The following is a 23,966-nucleotide window of genomic DNA, read 5'->3' as shown; positions in this document are numbered from 1 at the left end:
CCCTCTTCTTCCCAAATGCCTGAGCACTCCACTGATAGACATTCATCTTGTTCTAATTTTTTTTTCTCTTTCTTTTTTTTTTTTTTTTTCTTTTTTGAGTTGGAGTCTCGCTCTGTCACCCAGGCTGGAGTGCAGTGGTGAGATCTCTGCTCACTGCAATCTCCACCTCCCGGGTTCAAGTGATTCTGCTACCTCAGCCTCCCGAGTAGCTGGGATTACAGGCGCCCACCGCCACCCCAAGCTAATTTTTGTATTTTTAGTAGAGACAGGGTTTCACCAGGTTGGCCAGGCTGGTCTCAAACTCCTGACCTCAGGTGATCCACCTGCCTCGAACTCCCAAAGTGCTCGGATTACAGGCGTAAGCCACAGTGCCTGGCCTCTAATTTTTATTAGGTAGATAGTGCTACAATGAACATCCTTATCATTTAGCTTTTGTCTTTGAAGCATTCTTTATAGGATCAATTCTCAGGCGTGTGATTGCCAGACAAAATAATATAAACATTTTTTGTGGCCTTTCTTCAAAAGTTGTTCTAATTGTAACGCTATCAGTATTGAAGGAGTAAGATGCTTTCGGTATCACATTATTCACAGTGTTCTTATGTTGTTGTTTTTGTTTTTTTCAAGTGCTAAGAGCTGTTTTTCTTATGTAGGGTTTCTCAATCCATTCTAATTCTATTAACAATGGCTGAGATTTACAAAATGGAACTAGCTGTAGAACTAACTGGGTTTTATCTGAAGTCTTTGACCACAGACTAGGATGAAACTATAGAAGGTTTCCTGGGCAGAACACTGTGACTATTTAGGTGTTTAAAGCAGTTTGAGTATTTATTTAATAGTTAGTTGGACAGATTTACCGGATGCACACATAATAAGTTCATTTATGTAAAGTGGGATATGCTGTTTGAATTATTTTGCCAAAATTATGGCAAATTAGTTGTAAATGTAAAATGCATGTGGAGAAATAAATATCTTTTCCTCCTCATACCCAAACCTTCCAAAATGCAGATAGATGATCAATCCAATCAATCATCAAAATGTAGACACAAGTAACTTCCATACAATGAATATTAATGGCCACAGGCAATCTAGGTTCATTTTGATTTTTTAAAATCCAATTATAAAACAACTTGCCATAAACGCAAGTTACTTCCTAATCTTTTGGTTGTGTGTTTTTTGTTTTGTCTTGTTTTGTTTTGTTTTGAGATGGAGTCTCCCTCTGTCGCCCAGGCTGGAGTGCAATGGCGCGATCTCGGCTCACTGCAACCTCCGCCTCCCTGGTTCAAGCAATTGTCGTGCCTCAGCCTCCCGAGTAGCTGGGATTACAGGGTGCCTGCCACCATGCCTGGCTAATTTTTTGTGGAGACAGGGTTTCACCATGTTGGCCAGGCTGAGCTCAAACTCCTGATCTCAAGCAATCCACCTGCCTCGGCCTCCCAAAGTGCTGGGATTACAGGTCCTAATCATTTTTCCCCTTTAGTCAAGTCTCAGTTACTCTTTGAGTTCTAGTGAAACACACACACGTGTTCATATATAGGGATATATAAACATATGTGTGTGCATTGTGACTTGGGTTAAAGGCAAGGCTCAGTGATGGTCCCTGCTGCAAAGTAAACTAGGCTGTATTCAGGGCCAGCTGGATTCTTTGTTTTCTCGCCCGAGTACTGACTCATCAGGAAGCCACCACCATCCTCACTGCAGCCTCTGGCCCTCTTGGATTTGGTTGTCAGGATAAGCGGTGGCCAAACAGAAGCTCTGCTTTCCCTGGGCTGCCCCCCTTATCAGGAGACCAACCTATTCCATTTCTGCCGGCTACATCCTTTTGCTGGATAACCTCCTACTCCCCTAAGCCCATGTCTCTGGTTTGGTTACATTTCTGTCTCTGTAATAACAACTCTGTATTCTCAGTCTCAAAGCTTTGAATTCAATCCATCCTTGCATATTTATTGAATGCCTCCTGGTTGGCCAGCCAGTCTCCAAGCTCTTTGAAATGTGAAATGTGTTTTGTTTTGTTTTCAGAAGGGGTCTAACTTCATCACCCAGGCTGGAGTGCAGTGGCACGATCACAGCTCATTGCAGCCTCGACCTCTGGGCTCAAGTGATCCTCCCACCTCAGCCTCCTGAGTAGCTGGGACTACAGGCATGGACCGCCACGCCTGGCATTTTTTTGGTGTGTGTGTGTGTGTGTGTGTGTGTGTACAGGGTCTCTCGCCATGTTGCCTAGGCTGGTCTCACGCTCTTGGGCTCAAGCTGTCCACCCACCTCAGCCTCCCAAAATGCTGGGAGTACAGGCGTGAGCCACGGCATCCAGCCTTGAAATGTTTTCTATGAGACTGGGGGGAAATCAGTCAAGATATGAATGGTGGTAACAGGTGGCTTTTGATTTTCTCTGTACTATTTTTATTTTCTGAGTTTTCTTCTTTGAACATTTATAATTAGAAAAAAAATTAGTAAAGTGCTGCCTCTTTTTTTAGGGAAAGAACATGTTTTGTTTGATTGCTTTCCATTGCCATTCTTACGTTGTTTCCAGACCTTCTCATCATTGCACTGGCTTCCTAGCAAGCCTCCACTTCACACTCCAGTCCTTTTCATTGGTCTTATTGCCCTCATACTAGTTTTAGAGAAAAGCATTTCCCATATGATGCCATCCTTGAAAATGTCAGTATCTTTCTGTTGTCTAGTGAACAAATCCTAATTCCTCTATTTAACTCTCAGACCTTTCCTACTCTGGTTTCATAACCACCCATAGTTTGCTTTCACTATCATGAAACAGCTTCTCCTTACCAGTTGTACCTATTATGCTTATAAATAATATTGTTACCATTGCTACTAACAAAACTTTGTTCACATGAATTCTCTTATTTAATCCTCACCAAGTCTTTGAGGGGAACAGAATAGTCAGGCTTTGGAGATTTTGCTTTTATTATTGTTTAAGTGGATGAATAATTTATCTGCGCCCTTAAAGTCCCTCAGCTGGTGGAAGGGTTTGATTCCTAGTCCAGTATGCCCGCCGCCACATTTACTACCTCATTCCCAAATATGTAGTTTCTGATACTTCTGCTCTCCAGCTTCCCAAGGCCAAACAACAGCTACTTTTCCTGAGTCCTGGATAGAATAAGAAAAGGTATAACAAGACAGGGGACCTTGAGGGGGAAGAGGAATTAGTTTGAAGTGCTGGCAAACGTAGTATTTCTAATCAGATGCTAGTAAATTCCATATGTATGGTGAGGCTTTCATTACTTAGATTTGGGGAGCCTCTCAGCGTTTTAGCAATTTGCAATCAGGTTGAATGGATCCATTGTAAATACTTAGGAATCCACGTCCTGGCCCTGGCATGCTTTTCCTCGGCCAGGTGCACTGGCGGTCACCTTGCCTTTCATTGTGCCACGTGCATAAAAATACAATGTTTGCTGTAGGGAAAGATAACAGGAGTGAAAATGCCCTCTGCCCTTTGTTTGAAGTATAGGACCTTCAGAATGAGGCTGGGCTGGTTCCTTCAGCAAGCTTGTGCTCAAAGGCTGCAGTTTCTACCAGCCTGAGGTAAACGGTAATAAAGTACTTGTTTATCCTACAAGTGCATTCCTTGCATTGCAGATTTGATTTCCTTTGATTTCTTGTCACCAACTGGAAACCTTACTTTGTTTCAGGTTGGTACAGTTAGAAAGGTACTGAATCTTCTGATTCAGACAAGGGCCCAGTAGTGGCAAGAAGAGAGGTACGTGTTTGTGTGCCACACTCTCTGGATTATCTATTAAAGGTTTTCTCATATCCCTCCCCACTAACCACTTAGAAAAGGAAATCACCTATCAGGTCTAAATGAAAAATTTTGCTTATTTAAAAATCACTATAGGTCTTCCAAGGAATTATCCATTAAGCCAGGAAGTGAAATCACATCCATGGATATGAAAAAGGAATAGTCACTGTAAATTTATGGCTTTGACAGTGGTATCTTCGTAGATACTAAATGAGGCAACAGGATATGTTTCCACATTAATAGCATATTGCAGTCAACACATTTACTGGGAAATTGACTCATTTTGGGAGTGATAGAAGTAAAGTTTTGCAACGAGTTTGTTTAAGAGATACAGCTGTAATTAATATATTGCCAGCTTGTTCCTTTCTCATATTCCATGGAAACAGCCCTGTTGAGAGATTAGATTGATTTTTACGACCTTAGTAAGGCCAAGCCTGCCCTGGCAGTGAGTCACATAGACTGCCTGAAGGAACCTTGAGGATTTTCTGCACCTCTCCTTTTTCAGATGAGAAAACAGGCCCACAGTGGCACAATGAATCTAGTCTACATCGTGCAATTTACATCATGTTATGGCTTCAACCAGTTCGGAGACTAGATTGAAATAACAGAGTGTTAATGTGTCAATGTGATCCCCTATATGAATTTTAGATTGTAATAGAATGAGATAGATAAATAAACACCCCTCCTCCAAAACACATACATGCACACACACCCATCTTTATTGAAAATACTCTAATCCCAACATAGCTGTTTAGTCTATCTTCAGATAAAACCAAATATCACTTTTAGGTGGGAAAACTATACAGTCATGTGCTGAAGAATGACATTTTGGTCAATGACAGGCCATATATACTATGGTGGTCCCATAAGATCAATGTAAGAAGAGATTATAATGGAACTGAAAAATTCGCATTACTTTGTGACACTGTAGCCATTGTAACATCATGGCACAAAGAATTATTTCACAAACCTGCACTGCCAGTCATTTAACAGGTAAAAAAGTATGTTTTAAAATATTTTTAATTATTATGGACACATAATAGTACTTATTTATGGGTTACATGTGATATTTTGATACAAGCATACAATGTGTAGGGTAACACAATCAGAGTAATTGGGGTGTCCATCATCTCAAACATTCATCATTTCTCTGGTAGGAACATTCCCATTTCACTCTTTTAGTTATTTTGAAATATACAATAAATTATTGTTGCCATGCATGGTAGCACGCACCTGTAGGACCAGCTTTTCAGGAGGCTGAGGTGGGAGGATCACTTGGGCCCAGGAATTCAAGGCTGTAATGCACAACAATTGCACCTGTGAATAGTCACTACACTCCAACATGGACAGCATAGTGAGACCCTATCTGTAAAAAGATTTAAAAATATATTGATTACTATAGTGGCCTTATTGTGCTACCAAACACTAGATCATATTTCTTCTTACTGTATTTTTGTACCCATTAACCATCCCTTCTTTATCCCCCGATCTTCACTACATTTCCCAGACTCTGGTAGTCATGATTTTACTCTATCTCCATGAGTTCAATTTTTTTTTTTTTTTTTTTTTTTAGCTCCCACACATGAGTGAGAACATGGGATACTTGTCTTTCTGTGTGTGGCTGATCTCAACATAACGTCTTCCGGTTCCATACATGTTGCTGCAAATAATGGGATTTCATTTTTTATGGCTGAATAATATTCCATTATGTGTTTATAGTACATTTTCTTTATGCATTCATCCACTGATGGGCGCTTAGGTTGATTCTATATCTTGGCTATTGTGAACAATGCTGCAGTCAACATGGGAGTGCAGATATCTTTTTGTGGTTTCGATTTTGTAGTATCTTCTTCAGTAAACATTTTAAGGACTTTATTGTTTAGATAACATCAAGTATACCAACTTTATATTCAATATGCTTCACCTATGAGAGCTGGAGTGTCAAAATCTGTTTATTTTACATCTGTTTTCTGCCTCCTGTTGTACTTAGTATTCCAAATGAATAAGTTGCTTTTCCATCTATCTCCTGAATTTCTCTATTTGTATGACAAAAATGAATACCATCTATGCACAGTTGTTGTAATAATGTAGAATGATATGAAAATGAGAATAAATTACAGTCTCAACTGTTGAGAACAAGTATTTCTCTGTGTTAGAAACATTCCCAATTCTACTCTTTTAGTTATTTTGAAATATACAATGTATTATTGTTGCCATGCATGGTGGCATGCCCCTGTAGTCCCAGCTACTCAGGAGACTGAGGTGGGAGGATCAGTAACACATAAATGATAAAGCATTCCAGAATATCTGGAGAAGTGACTGGCAGAGTGGTTAAGTGCATAGGCTTTGAAACCAAACTGTGCCTGAGTCCAAATCTGAGCTCTGCTATTTGCTGGCTGTGTGACTGTGGACACATTTCTTAACCTTCCTGGCCCCTGAACTCCTGGAGGTGATTGTGAGGATTAAATGAACCAATAGAAGCAAAGCACTTAAGAGCTGTAGTGGATACATAGAAGGTGCCCAGTGAATGTTAGCTATGATTATCTAAAGTGTGTTGTGGCATGAAAATATCCTGCCAATGTTAACAGTTGCTTTTATCTATAACAAAACATCATCTGTGGATTGCATTTTAGAGATTCTGGAGATTCTGTTTCTCTGCAAATGTTAAAATGCCATATCAGGAGACTTTTGGCTGGTTAGACAGCATTCCCCGGGTCAACTGATTACTTTTTTTTTTTTTTTTGAGACAGAGTCTCGCTCTGTTGCCAGGCTGGAGTCCAGTGGTGCCATCTCGGCACACTGCAACCTCCACCTCCCAGGTTCAAGTGATTCTCCTGCCTCAGCCTCCCAAGTAGCTGGGACTACAGGCACGTGCCACCACGCCCAGCTAATTTTTGTATTTTTAATAGAGAAGGTTTCACCATGTTGGCCAGGATGGTCTCAATCTCTTGACCTTGTGATCCGCCCACCTCAGCCTCCCAAAGTGCTGGGATTACAGGCATGAGCCATCGCACCTGGCCGATTCCATTTTATTAATAGATTTTCCATCTTGAAAGTAACTCCTAAAAACCCTACTTCACTTAGGTTTCCTTTGGCTTTTTGTGTATTAATCAGACTGTGGGCCCTTTGGTTCCATAGACATTCCTTTTACACCCCTTTTGGACGGATGAATACTCACTAGTAACTAAGTAATTAGTAAGAGTTACTACACTTTGGTATTTATAAAGAGGTGGCTTTTCCCAGAATTGAAGGTAGACCCTAATAGTCCAATCAGCCTTCCATAGAGATAGCTGGCTGCCATGAAAAGCTGAGAGATATCACCGACCTCTTACTGGGCCTGCTCATGAACAGTTAGTTAAAATTCCTGCAATTTTCAGAAAAGACCCTTATCAGAGTATTATCAGTATTGTCTTAAGTTTAATATTGGTTTCCAGTTGTTATTTTTAAAAATCATAAGCTACCGTGGGTTAAGCTTTATGATGATCTGTTTAAGTGGTTTGTTTGATTAACTTCTCTATTGGAGTAATGGATGTTTTCTTCACCAGAATTTTGAAGATAGGTTTGTGTTGTAGTTGAAACCTGTTTTATTTATACACTTACTGCTAAGGAAAAGCACACGTCATTTTGTTTTCCATCTTCATCCTTCTAAACTAGCACTTCATTGTTATGACCAAATCTTTCTTTCTTCCTTCCTTCCTCTCACCCTGTCTTTTCCTTCCTTCCTTCCTGCCCTCCCTCCCGCCTCTCTTCCTTTCCTCTCCTCTCCTTTCCTTTCTTTCTTTCTTTTCTCTTTTCTTTCGTTCTCTCTCTCTCCCTCCCTCCCTCCCTCTCTCTCTCCCCTTCTCCTTCCCTCCTTCCTTCCTTTCTTCCTTCCATTTCTATCACCCCTAAAATTCCCTCATGCTTTATCATCTCACTAAGTCCCAATCTCTGGAAACCACAGCTCTGTCTTCTGTTCCTATAATTTTGCCTTTTCCTGAACTGGATTTTAAAGGATTGTAGGAGGCAGTAGTGGAAGAGCTAACTTTATATCTTGTTCTTTTACATAATGCGCCCTGATCCACACTTGGGAAAGTATATTCCATGGTACCTATAGACAGATATATGTGCTTTACCATGTATATGTGAAACTTTTCTAATTTAACTTTCCTGTTAAATTAGAACTCTGTAGCATAAATTAATACTGTTGAGTATACTTAGGGATTTGCATAGATTTAAAATTGTGCATATGTTCCCTAGGGCCATGGCGTTAATTGGTTTATTAGTCAGGTGGAGTGCAGAGCCTGAGGTCAGGACAGTTGTCCTTGAACATGGAAATGAAGAGTGGATAATCACCATGTGTTATTGTTTGGGCTGATTTTATCTTTAATGGGTGATTCAGAGTCCTGATTAATATTTAGAGCAGTGACTGCTGGCCTCCTACCTGCTCATTATCTTCAGAACTTTAAATAAAATACTTGATTTCTACCCAAGATGGTAGTTATGGGAAGCCTTTTACTTCTTCTTGTCTCACAAAGAAAACTCTTGACCTCTCAATCCTTAAACAAAAAATTCTGCACATGTGGGGACTCTTAAACTCATTTTCATGCCTGGAGATTCACATTTAGGGATCTAGGAAAAGCACATCTAGGCAGAGTCGATGAGGAGATGCTTTAAGAACCGTGACAAGGACAGGAAGGAAATCAATTTTGCGTTAGGTTTGTATTTTTAGAGAAAACGAATCCTGGGGAACTTTTCACACTCATTACTATTGACATTAATACCATTGTCCTGTCCCTTTCACAGTTACTAAAATCACTCTTGCCCACCCTCCTGCCTTGCCCACAACCTATTCCCATGAAGGGGTGACTTGGGAGAAATAACGGTTTCCAACCAATGTTTTATTTTGGAAACATTTCAAGCACAAAGAAGAGTTGAAAGGATAGTCTAAAGAACACTCATCTGTGTCATACATCCGTTCAATCCATGGTTGCTTTTCGCTCTACTTACCTCTTCCACCCTCTCAGCTCTGTGTATGTATGTGTCTGTCTGTGTACATACACACACAAACACATTTTCCCCCATGCCATTTAAAAGTAAAGGAGCATCACAACAGAAACCCCTAACACTTCACCATACACCATTTTCTTAAAGGATGACATTCTCTGACATAACTGCAATGCTATCATTACACACAAATTTCACAGCAATCCAGTAATACCCTCTGATATGCAGTCCACACTCAACTTTCCCCAGTGCCCCAGAATTGTTCCTTATAGCCACTGTTTTCTTCCAGCATCTAGTCAAGGTTTTTGTCTGTCATGTCTCTGTACCTTCATTTAGTTTTGAACAGTCTCCCAGCATTTTGTTTTCCTTTCATGACATTGACTTTTTTGGTAGGGGGACGGAGTCTCGCTCTGTCACCCAGGCTGGAGTGCAGTGGCACGATCTCGGCTCACTGCAACCTCTGCTTCCCGAGTTCATGTGACTCTCCACCTCAGCCTCACGAGTAGCTGGGATTACAGGCATGCACCACCACACCCGGCTGATTTTTGTATTTTTAGTAGAGACAGGGTTTCACCACGTTGGCCAGGCTGGTCTTGAACTCCTGACCTCAGGTGATCCACCTGCCTCGGCCTCCCAAAGTACTGGAATTACAGGTATCAGCCACCACGCCGGGCTGACGTTGACATTTTTGAAGAGTTCAGACCAGTTCTCTTGAAGAATGTCCCATACTCTGGGCTTTTCTGATGGTTTCCTTGTGATTAGATTAATGTTAACATTTTTTGGCCAAAAGACGATAAGATGATGCTCTGTACCTACCACTGTATCACAATCTGGAGGAACAAAATAACATTTTGTTCCTATTGGTATCACTAAGAATGTTAAGGTGGTGTCTACAAGATACTTTCCTTGTAAAATATCCTTTTCCCTTTGTAATGAGAAAGTAATTTTTTGATATTTTGACATATTATAATATCCATTCCTTAACCTTTTACTCTATGGTTTTAGCATTTATGGATGATCCTTGTCTAATTCAGTTATAATATTGGTGGTTGCATAATGGTGGCTTTCTAATTCTACCATACTTTCTGCAGGTATTAGACCATTTTCTTATGTAAAGAAGAGCTTCTACCTCTCCCCCGTCTATTCATGAATATCACTGTGGACATCCAAGGTGGTTCTGAGTGTACAAAGAATGATATCTCTCTTTACTGAACTGCCATTGGATACTATTTTTGTCTTGGAATTGTTTAAAATGGCAGTGTATAGAATTGAAAGTCCTTTCTCCAGAGAGCCACATAAACAGATGTCTAATAAATACATTTCCATATTAACCAATCCTTTTATGGGAACAACACATTGACATAATTAAAACATGTAACATGAAAACTGTGCTGAATTGAGAAGCTCATAGAGTTTTGTTTCTTTTTTTCCTTTTTGCCACTTCAATATATATGGACCTGCACCTGTCAATCCAGGTAGCTCATACATGCCGTAGCATCTAATGGTACGAGGGACATGTAATGCTGAAAAGAAGGGGGAAAGGAGTTGATCAGATGAGATATAAGTATGCATTTATCAGTGTTGTGGGGTATTCACTTGCACCTTCCATTGGCTCTCGCAGCCATGTTATCGGCATGTAATTCAGTTGAAGATTTATATTCACCTGGACATTGTCCTAAGTGGGCCTTGCTTACTTAGCTATCAGACTCAAGTACTTTCAAACAAATTAAAGATTCAAAAGATTTTGGGGATCACCTTGCTTTTTCCCATAGGAAATCACTTTTGTCCTGTCTTTTTAAGACTATTTTAAGCATAAATTTCAGTATTAAAATCATAATCTTAAGCTGTTTCCTTAACCTCTTTGGGCCTTTTCTTATCTGTAACATAAAGTTAAAACAGGTTATCTCAAAAGTTACTTATCCCTAAGTTTCTTTGATTCTATGCTAAATGTTATAAAGGCCGAAAGGGAAATGGATTATTGTACTTATTTCAAAGCTTGGCCATGATCAGCAAAGTCTTACCTGATCTTCCGGGTAACAACTCTTGTAACAGAGCTATAAGATATAGAAAACAGTCTTGTACATACAGCGTGGCATTTCACATGAGACCAAGTGTTCTCTGAATGGAAACACACACTAAGAGCAAGATGTGAAAAACCATTGTGTACAACCTCATGTAAATGATCCCTTGCGTCCGTACACTATAGTTTCCTCAGTAACTCAAAGGTAAAACCCAAGTATCTTGTGTCTAAGAGGATCAAAATGTCACCTTCCTTCTGTTTTATTTGTTACATGCAGGTTTTGTATAGTTTTATAGAGTCTTTTTATCACTCATTTGATTTTCATAAAAATTGGGATTGTTTGGAAGAGGAGTCATTAATATTCTTTACAACTTGTTCTTGTTCCTCCTTTTATGTTCTTTGCTGGTGCAGACTTCTCTCTTATGTAAAATATTCCACTGATACCCTTGGTAGATTTAGAGGTTGTTAAAGAAATTGTAATAACAGATCAGGGAACAGTCAGGGACTGCCTGTCCTATACTGTCTGACCCTGACTAACCATTGTCCTTGTAGTTTTAAATCTTTGTGTACAGACTATAATTCAAAAAACAGTTTTTATAAATTTAAATTCAGCAAATCTTTCCAAATGCTAAGGCTTTTTATAACGAGGGCTAGAAAAGTTGAGTTGTCAGCTATTAATGCCAATACCTATTAACAATGGCAATGACATTGAAATGATTTTTTGGATTTATGAAGGGAACATGTTACTAATGAAAATAGCAAATGAAAATGGCCACTGTATTAGTCCGTTTTCACGCTGCTGATAAAGACATACCTGAGATGGGGCAATTTACAAAAGAGAGAGGGTCATTGGACTTAACAGTTCCACATGGCTGGGGAGGCCTCACAATCATGGCAGAAGGCAAGGAGGAGCAAGTCACAACTTACCTGGATGGCAGCAGGCAAAAAAAGAGCTTGTGCAGAGAAACTCCCGTTTTTAAAACCATCAGATAGTGTGAGACTCATTCACTATCACGAGAATGGCGCAGGAAAGACCAACCCCCATAAGTCAATCACCTCCCACCAGGCTCCTCCCATGACATGTGGGAATTGTGGGAGTTATAATTCAAGATGAGATTTGGGTGGGGACACAGCCAAACCATATCAGCCACAAAGAAGAGATTACCCTTTTTAAAAATCTGTGGTTTGCCCACAATGTTTTCCATAAATTTACCTTTTTCTGTCAATAAAAATGTTTAGGAATTCTATTTATGGATATGTATGTATTTAATATTTGCATATTTAGTTCTTATTTTTTCTCTAAATGGTTATGACCTGTACTAAGTAAAATCAAAACACACACACACACACACACACACACACATTGTACTAGCAGACCTGCTTTACCTTGCTTGGGGTAATTATTTGCCATGATTAAATAAATAAATTTCTGCAACTGTTTATCCTGGAATACACTGCATAGAGTTGTCAGTTTGAGAAGCAACTTGATTTCAAATCTGAGTCTACAATTTTAGCATGTTTCCTTGTGACTTCTAGTTTGGGGCTTTTAATTTCCCTTTTGCTCTCTCTACCCTCAGTTTATGAACCAGTGTGGCATTTCGGCAGTTGAATAGGCCTATGGTAGCCTCCCAATTTCTGTGTTGTAGAGGATAGTTGCCGGCTTATTAAATGCCCTGCAGGACTCTCAGGGAAGTCTGTTGTTTAGTGAATAGTGATGAATCAATGTTGATTTCTTAGTTTTGACAAGTGAACCATATGGTTATGTAAGATGTTAACATTGGGGCAGGGTTTCTCAACCTTGGTGCTACTGATGCTTTGGCCCGAATCATTCTAGTTCTTTGTTGTGGGAAGCTGCCCTGTGTACTGCTGGATGTTTTGCAGAATCCTGGCCTCTATCTACTAAATGCTAGTAGCACCCCCTCCCCGCCCTCCCCCTCCCCCCCGCCCAGTTGTGACAACCAAAAATGTCTCCCGTAAAAGATAGCAGGATGAAATCACTTTTTGTCAGTCCTAAACTAACTAGAGCCAGGACAGCATGAAAGGAGGAGGGTTCATGGTTACATGCCTGAGATAAAGACTGTCTCAAGGACTTTCTAAAATCGCCCCACAAGAAATTCCTCTGTTAGGACTGCAGCAGTGCACGTAATATGCTCTCAAAAGAACATCTGCCCAGTAATGGCATCTCCACTAATAAACTGACACCAGTTCTGGCGTTGAGCATCTGAAACGAGCTATGTTTCCAAGCAGCTTATGTAAACTTCTGTTTTTACCAATAAAAGTTTCCCTCTACAGTCTCCTCTTCAGATGCATCTTGGGTTGTAATCCTCATTTCTAATTCCAAAATAAATTTAACATATTTGGCGATGTTTTTCTCTGATGTTTTTTGGTCGACACTCCAAACATTGTTATATTTCCTCTGGGGTACGGCATCATTTCCGGTTGAGAACCACCGACCTAGAGAAAAGCTATCTGCCTGTGCAGTTCCTTTCAAGGGCCCCAAGTGTGAATTTTGTGTATACCTATATTTTAAGCCAGATCATTCTGTACATACCTTCTAAGTCCAGATGAAGTCTGTTAGCCTTTTATGTGTGATACCATCACATAGAAACCAACACAAGGACATTTACTTTAATCGATAAAGTAAATTTTGGACAGTTTGAGAAAGTAACTTATTTTGTCTTCTACTCTTTACAAAATCTTTATAAGTGTATGTTTTTGCTCTTCAGGATGACTAGGCAGGTTTTTAAAATTCTGACTTCATACAGATTTTATAATCTTCCTTTTATTTCTTGCGATCATATTGCAGTTGAATTCCCACCCACTGTTCAATTCAGCAGATTTTAACAGAGACCTCAGAAGTATAGTTCCTGTCTTTAATTAATCTGCAATTTAGGAAAGAAATTAAGGAGGTATCGTTCTGTATTGTTTCCAGGATGGTGGTTTGTTGTTATCTGAGAATTACTGGGCACAGTCTCTTGCCCAATGTTTACTTCTCTATATAGAGTTGACCCTTGAAAAACATAGGTTTGAACTGTGCGGGTCCACTTATAAGTGGATTGTTTTCAACCAAATGCGTATCAAAAATGCAGTATTCAAGAGATGTGAAACCTGCGGACATGCGTTCAGCTGGGCCTACTGTGGGACTTGTGTATGCGTGGATTTTGCTGTATCTCAACAGCCCCGTGGGAGTGGGGCTGCGGCGGGCCAGGAAGCAACCCCTAGCATATACTGAGGGATGACTGTACTAATTATTGTAGTTTATTAAGTATTCATATGGTTTTCACAAACCTCACAATTGAAATGCCAATTGCCTTCTCCTAAAAATACAATGTATATGTTTATGGTAGCTGGGATGCAGGGCTTGCTGAGAAATACTTAATTGCATTTCTTCTGTAGCCATGAATTAATTTTATTACCTTGAGAGAAAAATGAGTATTCAGGTGGACCTCCTGGCAGGCAGTTGGCCCTTCAGTGTCCAAGGATTTATAGAAAGCACAACATCAAAGAAATCCAAAAGTTATTCAGAACCCCAGCAACTGTCCTACCTCCAAACTTGCCATGTAATGCCCTTTGAACTTATTATATTGATAGGTAAATCTGTTTGCTAGAAATTCCTGATATTGAGAATTCTTTGTCTGTATACCTTGTTATATTTGTATAAAGGTGATATTTGTATGAAGCCACCCTCCAGTGTGCTGTAACAGAGCAATAGTAATGACAACTGATTCCTTCCCCTAGCTTTTATGTTATGGATAGTTGCTGGCAGGTGAGGACCAACAGAAAAAGAGGAGAAACCCAACATAATTCCAAACTGTGACTATCATAATGGAAGGAGCTGTGATAGCTTTGCTTTTTGTGTGCGCATGACATAGAAGGGGAAAATGGAGTTATTGCCAAAACAACAGCAAAAGCAAAACAAAGCCAACAAACAAAACAAAACCCAGGGCTAAATGACCTTTCCAAGAGATTTTGCTTGCATGGCTTGAAACTGGTGTTTAGAAATGAGGACAAGGTCACCCTTGATACTGAGAGGGGATTATATCTGAGACTTATATGTATCTCAACAAATAATGGTACTTACAAAGATTGTCTCAGTCCAGTGAATGCCATCATACTTATCTTTTGACCTTAATAACTTCCTGCAATTCCAATCTATCCCTATATATTTTTTTCTGGAATGATCGAAATGTAATTTTAGCTGGGTTTAATTCTAGTTCTGTTAGGTCTTTACAGAAGCTTGCCTGGCTTTTAATTCTTTCCTTCTTTATTGCCAGACAAAAGGAGAGGGAATATACCACTAGGATACAGAATAGTTTGTCATAAAAATGAAAGATTGAAACAGAATGAGAATGTGAATCCCCGTACCTTGTCTTCAGTGCTGTCAGTTGGCATAGGTGAGCAGTTTTAAAAGAGCGAACATGATGGATCTTGCATCTTAGGGGCTAGAAATTTGAGAATGTTCAACCTTTAAGCATAGAAGAATCTATAGTTTTTTGAAAGAGTAGAACATTCTACAGCCTCCCTTGGTAATTCATACTAATGCTTTAACAACTTTCAGCATCAGGAAATTCTTCCATATGAGCTACAGCCTAAATTCTTCATGCTGCTTAAGTCTGTTTCTTCTTGTTCTGTCCTCAGTGGAGAGATCGAACAGCTGGTCACAGGCCCTTATGCGAGAGCCATTCACATAATTGAAAACTGTTATTAAATCGCCCCTTCAGAAGTCACTCTTGCTTGTTCTCTCTCTCTCTCTCTCTGAGAATCTGAGAAGATTCCAGAGCTGATTAACATGTTTCTTTACTGATGACCTTCTCAGCTGTTAATATGTTAACGTGCTCTAAGAATTTTAAGAGGCAGATATAATGTGCACTGTTTCTTTCATTAATTTGACCTTCTCATGAAGCATTTTGCTGGACGATTGATCTGCTGGACATACTGGGAAACACTGACTCAGAGATTTTAGTTGAGTAGGAACCCTATGTGAGCCTACAGTACAGAACAAAAGAAAGTAATCCAGTTACACTGTCTGGAGAAATAGAGGTACATTCTCCGCAATCATATTTGAAGAATAGTTTTCTAAATGACAATGGCAAACTAAGCCGTGTCATATGAAGAAGAAGTTAAAAGAATAGGAATGAAGAGGCATGGACAGATAAGACAGCTCTGGTAAAATATTTAAAGGGCTGTTCAAAGACCAAGAGCTTCTGGGTTGCTGGTCAGATGGATAATAATAATGACAATAACAATAGCAAACATGATTCTTGCTATGTGTCAGACACGGTTCCAATTGCCTTTCATTTGTTGACTCACGTAATCATAAAATAACTCTATGAGGTAGGCACTATTAATATCTCCAGTTTGTAGCAGAGAAAAATTAAGACACAGAGAGATAAAGTTATTTTCCTAAGGTCACACAGCCAGTGAGTGGTGAACTCCAGTGGTTTAACTCTGGAACTTCTATATGCTGTGCTGATGGATTTCAGCTCAATGTGATGCAGCACTTTTGACAGGGGTATCTGGACACTGGTGTTCAGGATCACCTTCTAAGGATGTTTCCCAGCTCTCTCACATGGGTGGTGTAGTGGCTGTAAGCACACACTGGCATGGGTAAGAGTTTGGACTCGATGAATGCTGAGTTTGGACTCAGTGAATCCTGAAAGTCTTACAGCTCTGTGGTGCCATGCCAAAAGGATGAATTGACTTGCATGATCTTTTTCATTTTTAGATTTCATAATTCTTTATAAACTTTTTTTTCCCACAAAGTACCTCTGTGATGGAACTCTACACAGAGAAAAGTGCTCAGCAACAGCTTTTTAAAATTTAACTTGTAAGTTCAGGGGTACCTGTCTAGGTTTCTTATGAGGTAAACTTGTGTCATGGGGGTTTGTTGTACAGATTATTTTGTCACCCAAGCCTAATACCCATTAGTTATTTTCCTGATCTTCTCCCTCCTCCCACCCTCCATCCTCTGATAAGCCACAGTGTGTGTTTTTCCCCTCTATCTGCCCATGTGTTCTCATCATTTAACTCCCACTTATAAGTGAAAACATGCAATACTTGGTTTTCTGTTCCTGCATTAGTTTGCTAAGGATAATGGCCTCCAGCTCCATCCATGTTCCTGCAAAGAACATGATCTCATTCTTTTTTCTGGCTCCGTAGTATTCCAGGGTGTATATGTACCACGTTTTCTTTATTCAGTCTTCCATTGGTGGGCATTTAGATTGATTCTAGGTCTTTGGTAAACAGTAGCATTTGATCGGAAGTTTGAACTGATACCATTTTGCAGCTAGGAAATCCAAAGTTAAACAGTTTATTATAGTGTTGCTAAATTTAGAATTAGGGGTAATGACTGGAGTGCTGTTGAGGTGATCAGTGTCATAAGCCAAATGACCTGTCAGTCTAAACCCTCCTGCCTTTCTATCTGAAATGTGGATATGTCCTTTATTAGGAAACCACATTACAAGAGAAGCAACTTCGCTTTGCAGCTCAAATACCCATGACTTGTGTGATACTAAGTATTCCCATGTCATATATTCAACTGAAATTGGCTGTGGAATAAGTAATGCTTCTTGGTTCTTGGCAAAAGCAAAGGAAAATCATCTCTGGAGAAAGCACTTTTATTCTAGGCTCAAGCTTTTATTTATCTCTAGAAAATATTGGTAAGGTAAATTTAGTACGTAGTAAAAAAAAAAAACATATTAAGCACACAAGAAATCAAGGTGGAAAAAGAAAGAAATCAAGGTGAATGAGAACCAGAAGAAATAGCAAACCATAGAAGCAGACCTACGATAACATCATATTCCAGAATTATTAGACAGATTATTTTCTTAATTGTGTTTATGCAGTTAGAAAAATAAAAAACAACATTGAAAAATATCTACAGGGAACCACAAACCTGAGAAGTTACCTTAAAAATGACCAAGTAGTATTTCTAGATATCAAAAGTACAATAATCAAAATTTAAAACTGTATGGGTTTACAGCAGACCGGCAAGAGAAATGGATACCCAGACAGTAAGGCAGAAGGAATTAATAAGAATGAAGCACAGAAGGATGTTTTAAAAAGATGTGGGGCAGAGAGGGGGGAACTAGGGAAGTCCTGTTCAGAGAAATATAGATTGAAGAAGAGTAACATTTATGTAACAGAGTTCTGAAAGTAGAATGGAGAGGGAATGGAGAAGAGGCACTATTTGTTGAGAGAATGACGGAGAAGATTCCAGAGCTGATTAAAGACTCTAAATCACAGGTTTAAGAAGTCCAGTGAATCTTAAGCAGTCTAAATCAAATCCTAGAAACAGCACAAGATAGAAAACAGATAGATTATCTTTATTTTTTTTATTTTATTTTTATTATACTTTAAGTTTTAGGGTACATGTGCACAATGTGCAGGTTAGTTACATATGCATACATGTGCCATGCTGGTGTGCTGCACCCATTAACTCGTCATCTAGCATTAGGTATATCTCCTAATGCTATCCCTCCCCCCCCCCACCCCACAACAGTCCCCAGAATGTGATGTTCCCCTTCCTGTGTCCATGTGTTCTCATTGTTCCATTCCCACCTATGAGTGAGAACATGCGGTGTTTGGTTTTTTGTCCTTGCGATAGTTTACTGAGAATGATGATTTCCAATTTCATCCATGTCCCTACAAAGGACATGAACTCATCCTTTTTTATGGCTGCATAGTATTCCAAGGTGTATATGTGCCACATTTTCTTAATCCAGTCTATCATTGTTGGACATTTGGGTTGGTTCCAAGTCTTTGCTATTGTGAATAGTGCCGCAATAAACATACGTGTGCATGTGTCTTTATAGCAGCATGATTTATAGTCCTTTGGGTATATACCCAGTAATGGGATGGCTGGGTCAAGTGGTATTTCTAGTTCTAGATCCCTGAGGAATCGCCACACTGACTTCCACAATGGTTGAACAAGTTTACAGTCCCACCAACAGTGTAAAAGTGTTCCTATTTCTCCACATCCTCTCCAGCACCTGTTGTTTCCTGACTTTTGAATGATTGCCATTCTAACTGGTGTGAGATGGTATCTCATTGTGGTTTTGATTTGCATTTTTCTGATGGCCAGTGATGGTGAACATTTTTTCATGTGTTTTTTGCAAAGGAGCAACAGTCATCTTTACTATTGACTTCTCAGCAGCAACAGAGATAGACGAAAGTGGGGTAATATTTCAGTATTCAAAAACAAAATAAAAACAAGACCCCAAAACCTTTCAATCAAAAATTTTATACTTGGGCCAGGCGCAGTGGCTCACGCCTGTTATCCCAGCACTTTGGGAGGCCGAGGCGGGTGGATCATTTTAAGTCAGGAGTTCGAGACCTGCCTAGTCAACATGGTGAGACCCCCATCTCTACTAAAAATACAAAAAGTAGCCGGGTGGGGTGGCGTGTGCCCATAGTCCCAGCTACTTGGGAGGCTGAGGCATGAGAATCACTTGAACCCAGGAGGTGGAGATTGCAGGAGCCGAGATCATGCCACTGCACTCCAGCCTGGGCAATAGAGATAGAGTCAGTCTCAAAAAAAAATTATATTTAATGAAGATAACTATCAGGAATATGGATTTTTTTTTTTAAAAAGGAGGTATTTTCAGACAAACAAAGCTTGAGAAATGCACCACCAGCAGCTAAAGGAAATTCTAAGGGACATATTTCAGGCAGAACTAATCCCAGATGGAAGATTTGAGATGAAAGAAAGCAATGAAGAGCAAAAAAGTAGTCAATATATAGGTCAATCTATCTAACAATATAAAAAATTAGAACAATCCTATAGGGTTGAAAAAAACAAGGTATAATTAAAATTCATGAATATAGTAACATATAAATCAAATGATGGTATCTTGAGATTGTTGAGATCATTGTCCTGTCTGGGATGAATTGTATTTCTTACATTTAGACTTTGAAAGAGAGAGAAATAGAGAGGCAGACAGAATCAACAGGGCATCATGAAAACAGCGCTAAGCCAGGAGGTTTGGATTCTATTATCAGCTCTGCTGCTAGCTGTATGGCCTTTGAAAAGCTACTTTTCTGGTCTACAAAATCAGTTTGCTTGTCTATTAGATGAGGCTTTGGAACCAGATGAATTTCAAAGCCCCTCATTATGATTCTATGAGAAACAGATTCTCTAGAAAAAAAAAATCAATTGTCCCCCTCCTTTGAAATTTTATCAGTAAACACCTGCATTTCACTTCTGGCTAACTTTTATGTATCAGTTCAAAAATTAAAGCTAAATAAAGTCTCGCTCAGGTGTGTAGTTTGCTTACCTTTCTCGTTTGTTGGTTTTGTTTTCTTTTGTTGTCATCTAGTAGCCAAAAAGAGTAATGGCAGTTTACCAAAGCCTTAGGAGTAGGTAGCTCTTTGGATATTAGGGAGCCTTTGCAGAAACAAGCTGTGAAAAGCCAGCCTAGCTTTGCAACCATTGTTCTTTCTTTCTTTTTTGTTTAACTTATTAATCGAACTGATATACACCTCCTTTGCCATCTTGCCTTCTTTCCTTTCATCCTTTTGCCCTCCTTCTCTCTCCCTCCTGTCTTTGCAGGCTAATAACAAGCCAGAGATCGAAGCGGCCCTCTTCCTAGACTGGATGAGACTGGAACCCCAGTCCATGGTGTGGCTGCCCGTCCTGCACAGAGTGGCTGCTGCAGAAACTGCCAAGCATCAGGCCAAATGTAACATCTGCAAAGAGTGTCCAATCATTGGATTCAGGTATTAGGAACAAAAAAAAAAAAATGTCATTTTTTTCTCATCATTTTTCACCTTTTTATGACTTGATCTTTTATCTCCTGTGCCAGTTGCTGTTAGTTCGTACCGTCTCCAAAGTGGGAGAGAAGGTGATTGGGCCGGAACATCGATCATTCCTGTCACCCTCCTGATCGCTAGGTTATTTTGGTGGATCTCACTTATTAGGCTGGTGTCCCTTTCCACCTTCACTCTTCAGCTCTTCGGAGCCACATTTTTGGTTGAGCAGGCCAAAGAGCGTGTCTTCACGGAGGTATTACAGATGAACTGTACCTCCTCCTTCCTGGAACCAAAACATTTTTACCATCTTTCCTTTTTCACGGTCTTTCCTGTTTATAGAAACTTCCCAAGAATCAGTTATAAAACTGAGAGATGATTCTATTCCGGGAGGAACCATAATAGTAGCTCAGTCTCTCATTCACTTTGCACCATTTTTTTTTTCTCCCTTAAGTAACAAGAATTGTTGTCAGCATCTTAGAACTTGCTTCTTTATCTGTGAATCTGATTACATTCTTTGTATAGTATCCCAGTGAACTTCTAAAGGAATAAAAAGTAGGCAAGTAAATGGAAGATTCACAAAGCAGCTAAAAAACAACCAGTCCTTATACATTTATAAGTGAAAGAGATAGGAAACATAGCAGGTTATTCTGATAGTCTTAAAATATCATGGAAAACAAGGCCAAATAAATCTTTAGCCCTGCTGACCTGTTTGGGGAGACAGGATTTTTTTAAAATGAATTAATCTCACTTAACATTAATCCTAAATCCTAATTCTGAAACTGTGATGTCCTTAAATGTGTGAATCAACATCAAGGTTTCTATAGTGATGAATAAGCCACAAAGTTGTAAACTAGCTATATGGTCTATGCCTGTGCAGAATCCACTTAGCAGCTAAGTAAACACTCTTTTCCAGTTACGTGTGAACTGGTTTTGTTACTTTATTTTCCAATAACTACCTTGTACTGTTGCGTGCTTTTTATTCACAGTGCTTTTTTACTTTTGGTGTTTATCCTTCCATAGTCATGCTGTTTACAAAGAGGTTTTACAAAAACTTTTAGAGGTTTCTGAAGCCTAGATAGACAACAGTGAGTAGGTACTGCTTGCAAAGGTCACCTTCTTTCCTTCCCGGTTTCTTGGCAGGTAAAAATGATACCATGGGGGTGGGGAGTGGGGAAGGGAAGCCACAGTGACTGCATTAGATTTCTAAGCTACCTTTTCTCTGCTTCCTTAGCTAGTGGGCTTTGTATACAAGGGAAATTTTTATAAAATAAAGAAGAAGAATGCTTTGGAGGATCTGAAAGAGCACTTTCACCTTCAATTCTTTTGCCCTTATCATATTATATTATTTTAGGACACAGCACTTCTCATTCCTCCTGTCCCCCTCTTGAAAGAGGGTTGGAATCTAAAAAAGATAGCTTTCCTTCCCACTTCCCCATATGTGACATAAGAAATATGTTTATTTGAATTGGCTAAGGTTCTTATCTGAGAAAGCAAAAGGCAGGAGAGTATGAAACAAAGAATATCGCATTCTGATAATGGAGGAAATGTACCAACTAGTATTTACAGATTATAAATTCTTCCATCTAATCCAAATTTCATTTTCTCTTGGGGCTTCAGTTGTCATTTGTAGGTAATGGGGTGAGAGATTTCTGAAGAGATAGAGATAAAAGAGTTCATTCGAGTAACTGTTTGAAGATGAATCGTATCAGTCAATTAGAAAACATTATTAAAGCGAGACTTGTTTTAATTGAAAGTTCTTGTTCACGTTTCTTTTGTCTTGTGAAATTGCTTTATCTTGACAATTTTTTGAAAATAATTGCTTCAGAAAACTTTTGTCCCATGATGGGTAAGGGGCATGCACAGCGTAAGTCTGTCGCTCCTGGAAGTTCTTTTAAATTTGAGTATTTGGTTTTCAAAAGACTGGAAATTTTCCAGTACCTTCCTACTTAATCTCAAAGAGTTCCTAGTGGAGTTTAAATAAAAGCTGAGTTTTTCTTCCCTCCTTCCATATGTTTATAGGATAATCTTTCTGCCAAAATGTTTTCATACTGTAGGAGAGGCACCGGAAAAATCTGGAGGCAGGAAGTTAATCACTTACCTTGTGGGACTAATGAACATTGCATTCTGTTTCTCAAATTAGAACGTGGTAGAAGGTTTATTAAAGAGTGTTCTTTGGGAATTTGATTCGAAGAAATACATACGTGTTTGTTTTTGCTCTTTATCAGGTACAGGAGTCTAAAGCACTTTAATTATGACATCTGCCAAAGCTGCTTTTTTTCTGGTCGAGTTGCAAAAGGCCATAAAATGCACTATCCCATGGTGGAATATTGCACTCCGGTAAGTTTGACGCCAGCCTGACGTGAGAGTTAGTTCACCTGGGATAAATTTCAGTTTTGTACAATACTGCAGATCATGTATAATGCTGTGATTTGTCACTTCCCCAGATGTTCCCCAGCTAAAGTGGCTCTCAACTGTAGGCTTCAGGATTTACCCTATCCCTGGTGCCTAGGGGAGTGCCTGGCACATAGGGAACATGATAGACCCTCAATAAATATTGTTGGATGAATAAATAGGGTTTTCATTCTGTGTGCATGGTTGTATTGAAGACGTTTTCACGTTTATTTTGCACAGCCTTAGAGGTTGTGTGGGGCGATCTTATGGCCATGAGGCATGTTGAGTATGGGGGATGGTTCTAGGTTCCCCCAAATTCATAAACTACCACTTTTAATCAATGTTGCTCACCTATTATCTGTCCTATATACTAGTGACATTTTAAAAATCCATTTTATATGCTAACACTTACTAAATGCTAGGCATTTACCTTTTAAACTACCCTGTGTAAAATAAGTACTATGATTTTTATCCCCTCTATACAGATGAGGACCCTGAGGTCCTGAGGTTAAATAATTTACTCAAGGTTCTATAAGTAAGAGTTGAAGCCATCTCCTAAGATGTTATTTTAGGAAAATGTTAAGTGGCCAATAGAACTGTGAAAAATCACTAGGGAAATGGCAAGGATGTAGACTTGGTGGCCAGACAGACCTGAGTACAAATCTGCATAAGAATTAAAGACAGGCTCCTCTCAGGTTTGTTTTTTCTAAAATAAACCTGTCCCTGTTGACTGTAGAGCCACCCTTCGTGTTTCTCTTCTCTTTCTTTAATTCTTACAGTCTCCTCTTCTCTAAACTTTGCATGCTTGCTATTCAAGATACGGTCTGTTGACTAATAATCATATGTCTATTGGCGTTACCTTGGTCTTTATCAGAAATGCAAAACCACAGGCCCCAACTCCTGATGCTCTAAATCAAAACCCGCATTTTAGCGAGATCTGCAGCTGGTTCCCATACACAACAAAGTATGAGAAGCTCTGCTTTAGAGCATCTCTCTCTTCCATCATCAGAGTGATCCTCCCAGATATTTGCCTTTCTCACTTTTATTCCTCTTATAGAGATGGTCAGT

The 23,966-nt window shown here is 39.4% G+C and overlaps 1 protein-coding gene across 19 annotated transcripts in view; it reads left to right on the top strand.

Moving 5' to 3' along the window:
- Positions 1 to 23,966, top strand: part of DMD (dystrophin) — a 2,616,526-nt gene that overhangs the window by 2,532,750 nt on the left and 59,810 nt on the right. For all 19 annotated transcript variants that reach the window (XM_063804906.1, XM_063804905.1, XM_063804907.1 and 16 more), the window contains 2 exons: positions 20,308 to 20,474; positions 22,733 to 22,844. In XM_063804906.1, coding sequence (XP_063660976.1) covers positions 20,308 to 20,474; positions 22,733 to 22,844 — 279 coding nt within the window. The remainder of the gene's footprint in view (positions 1 to 20,307; positions 20,475 to 22,732; positions 22,845 to 23,966) is intronic.

Source organism: Pan troglodytes, chromosome X (assembly GCF_028858775.2).
Source record: "Pan troglodytes isolate AG18354 chromosome X, NHGRI_mPanTro3-v2.0_pri, whole genome shotgun sequence".
Lineage (NCBI taxonomy): Eukaryota > Metazoa > Chordata > Mammalia > Primates > Hominidae > Pan > Pan troglodytes.
This window is presented reverse-complemented; position numbering and strand designations above follow the sequence as displayed.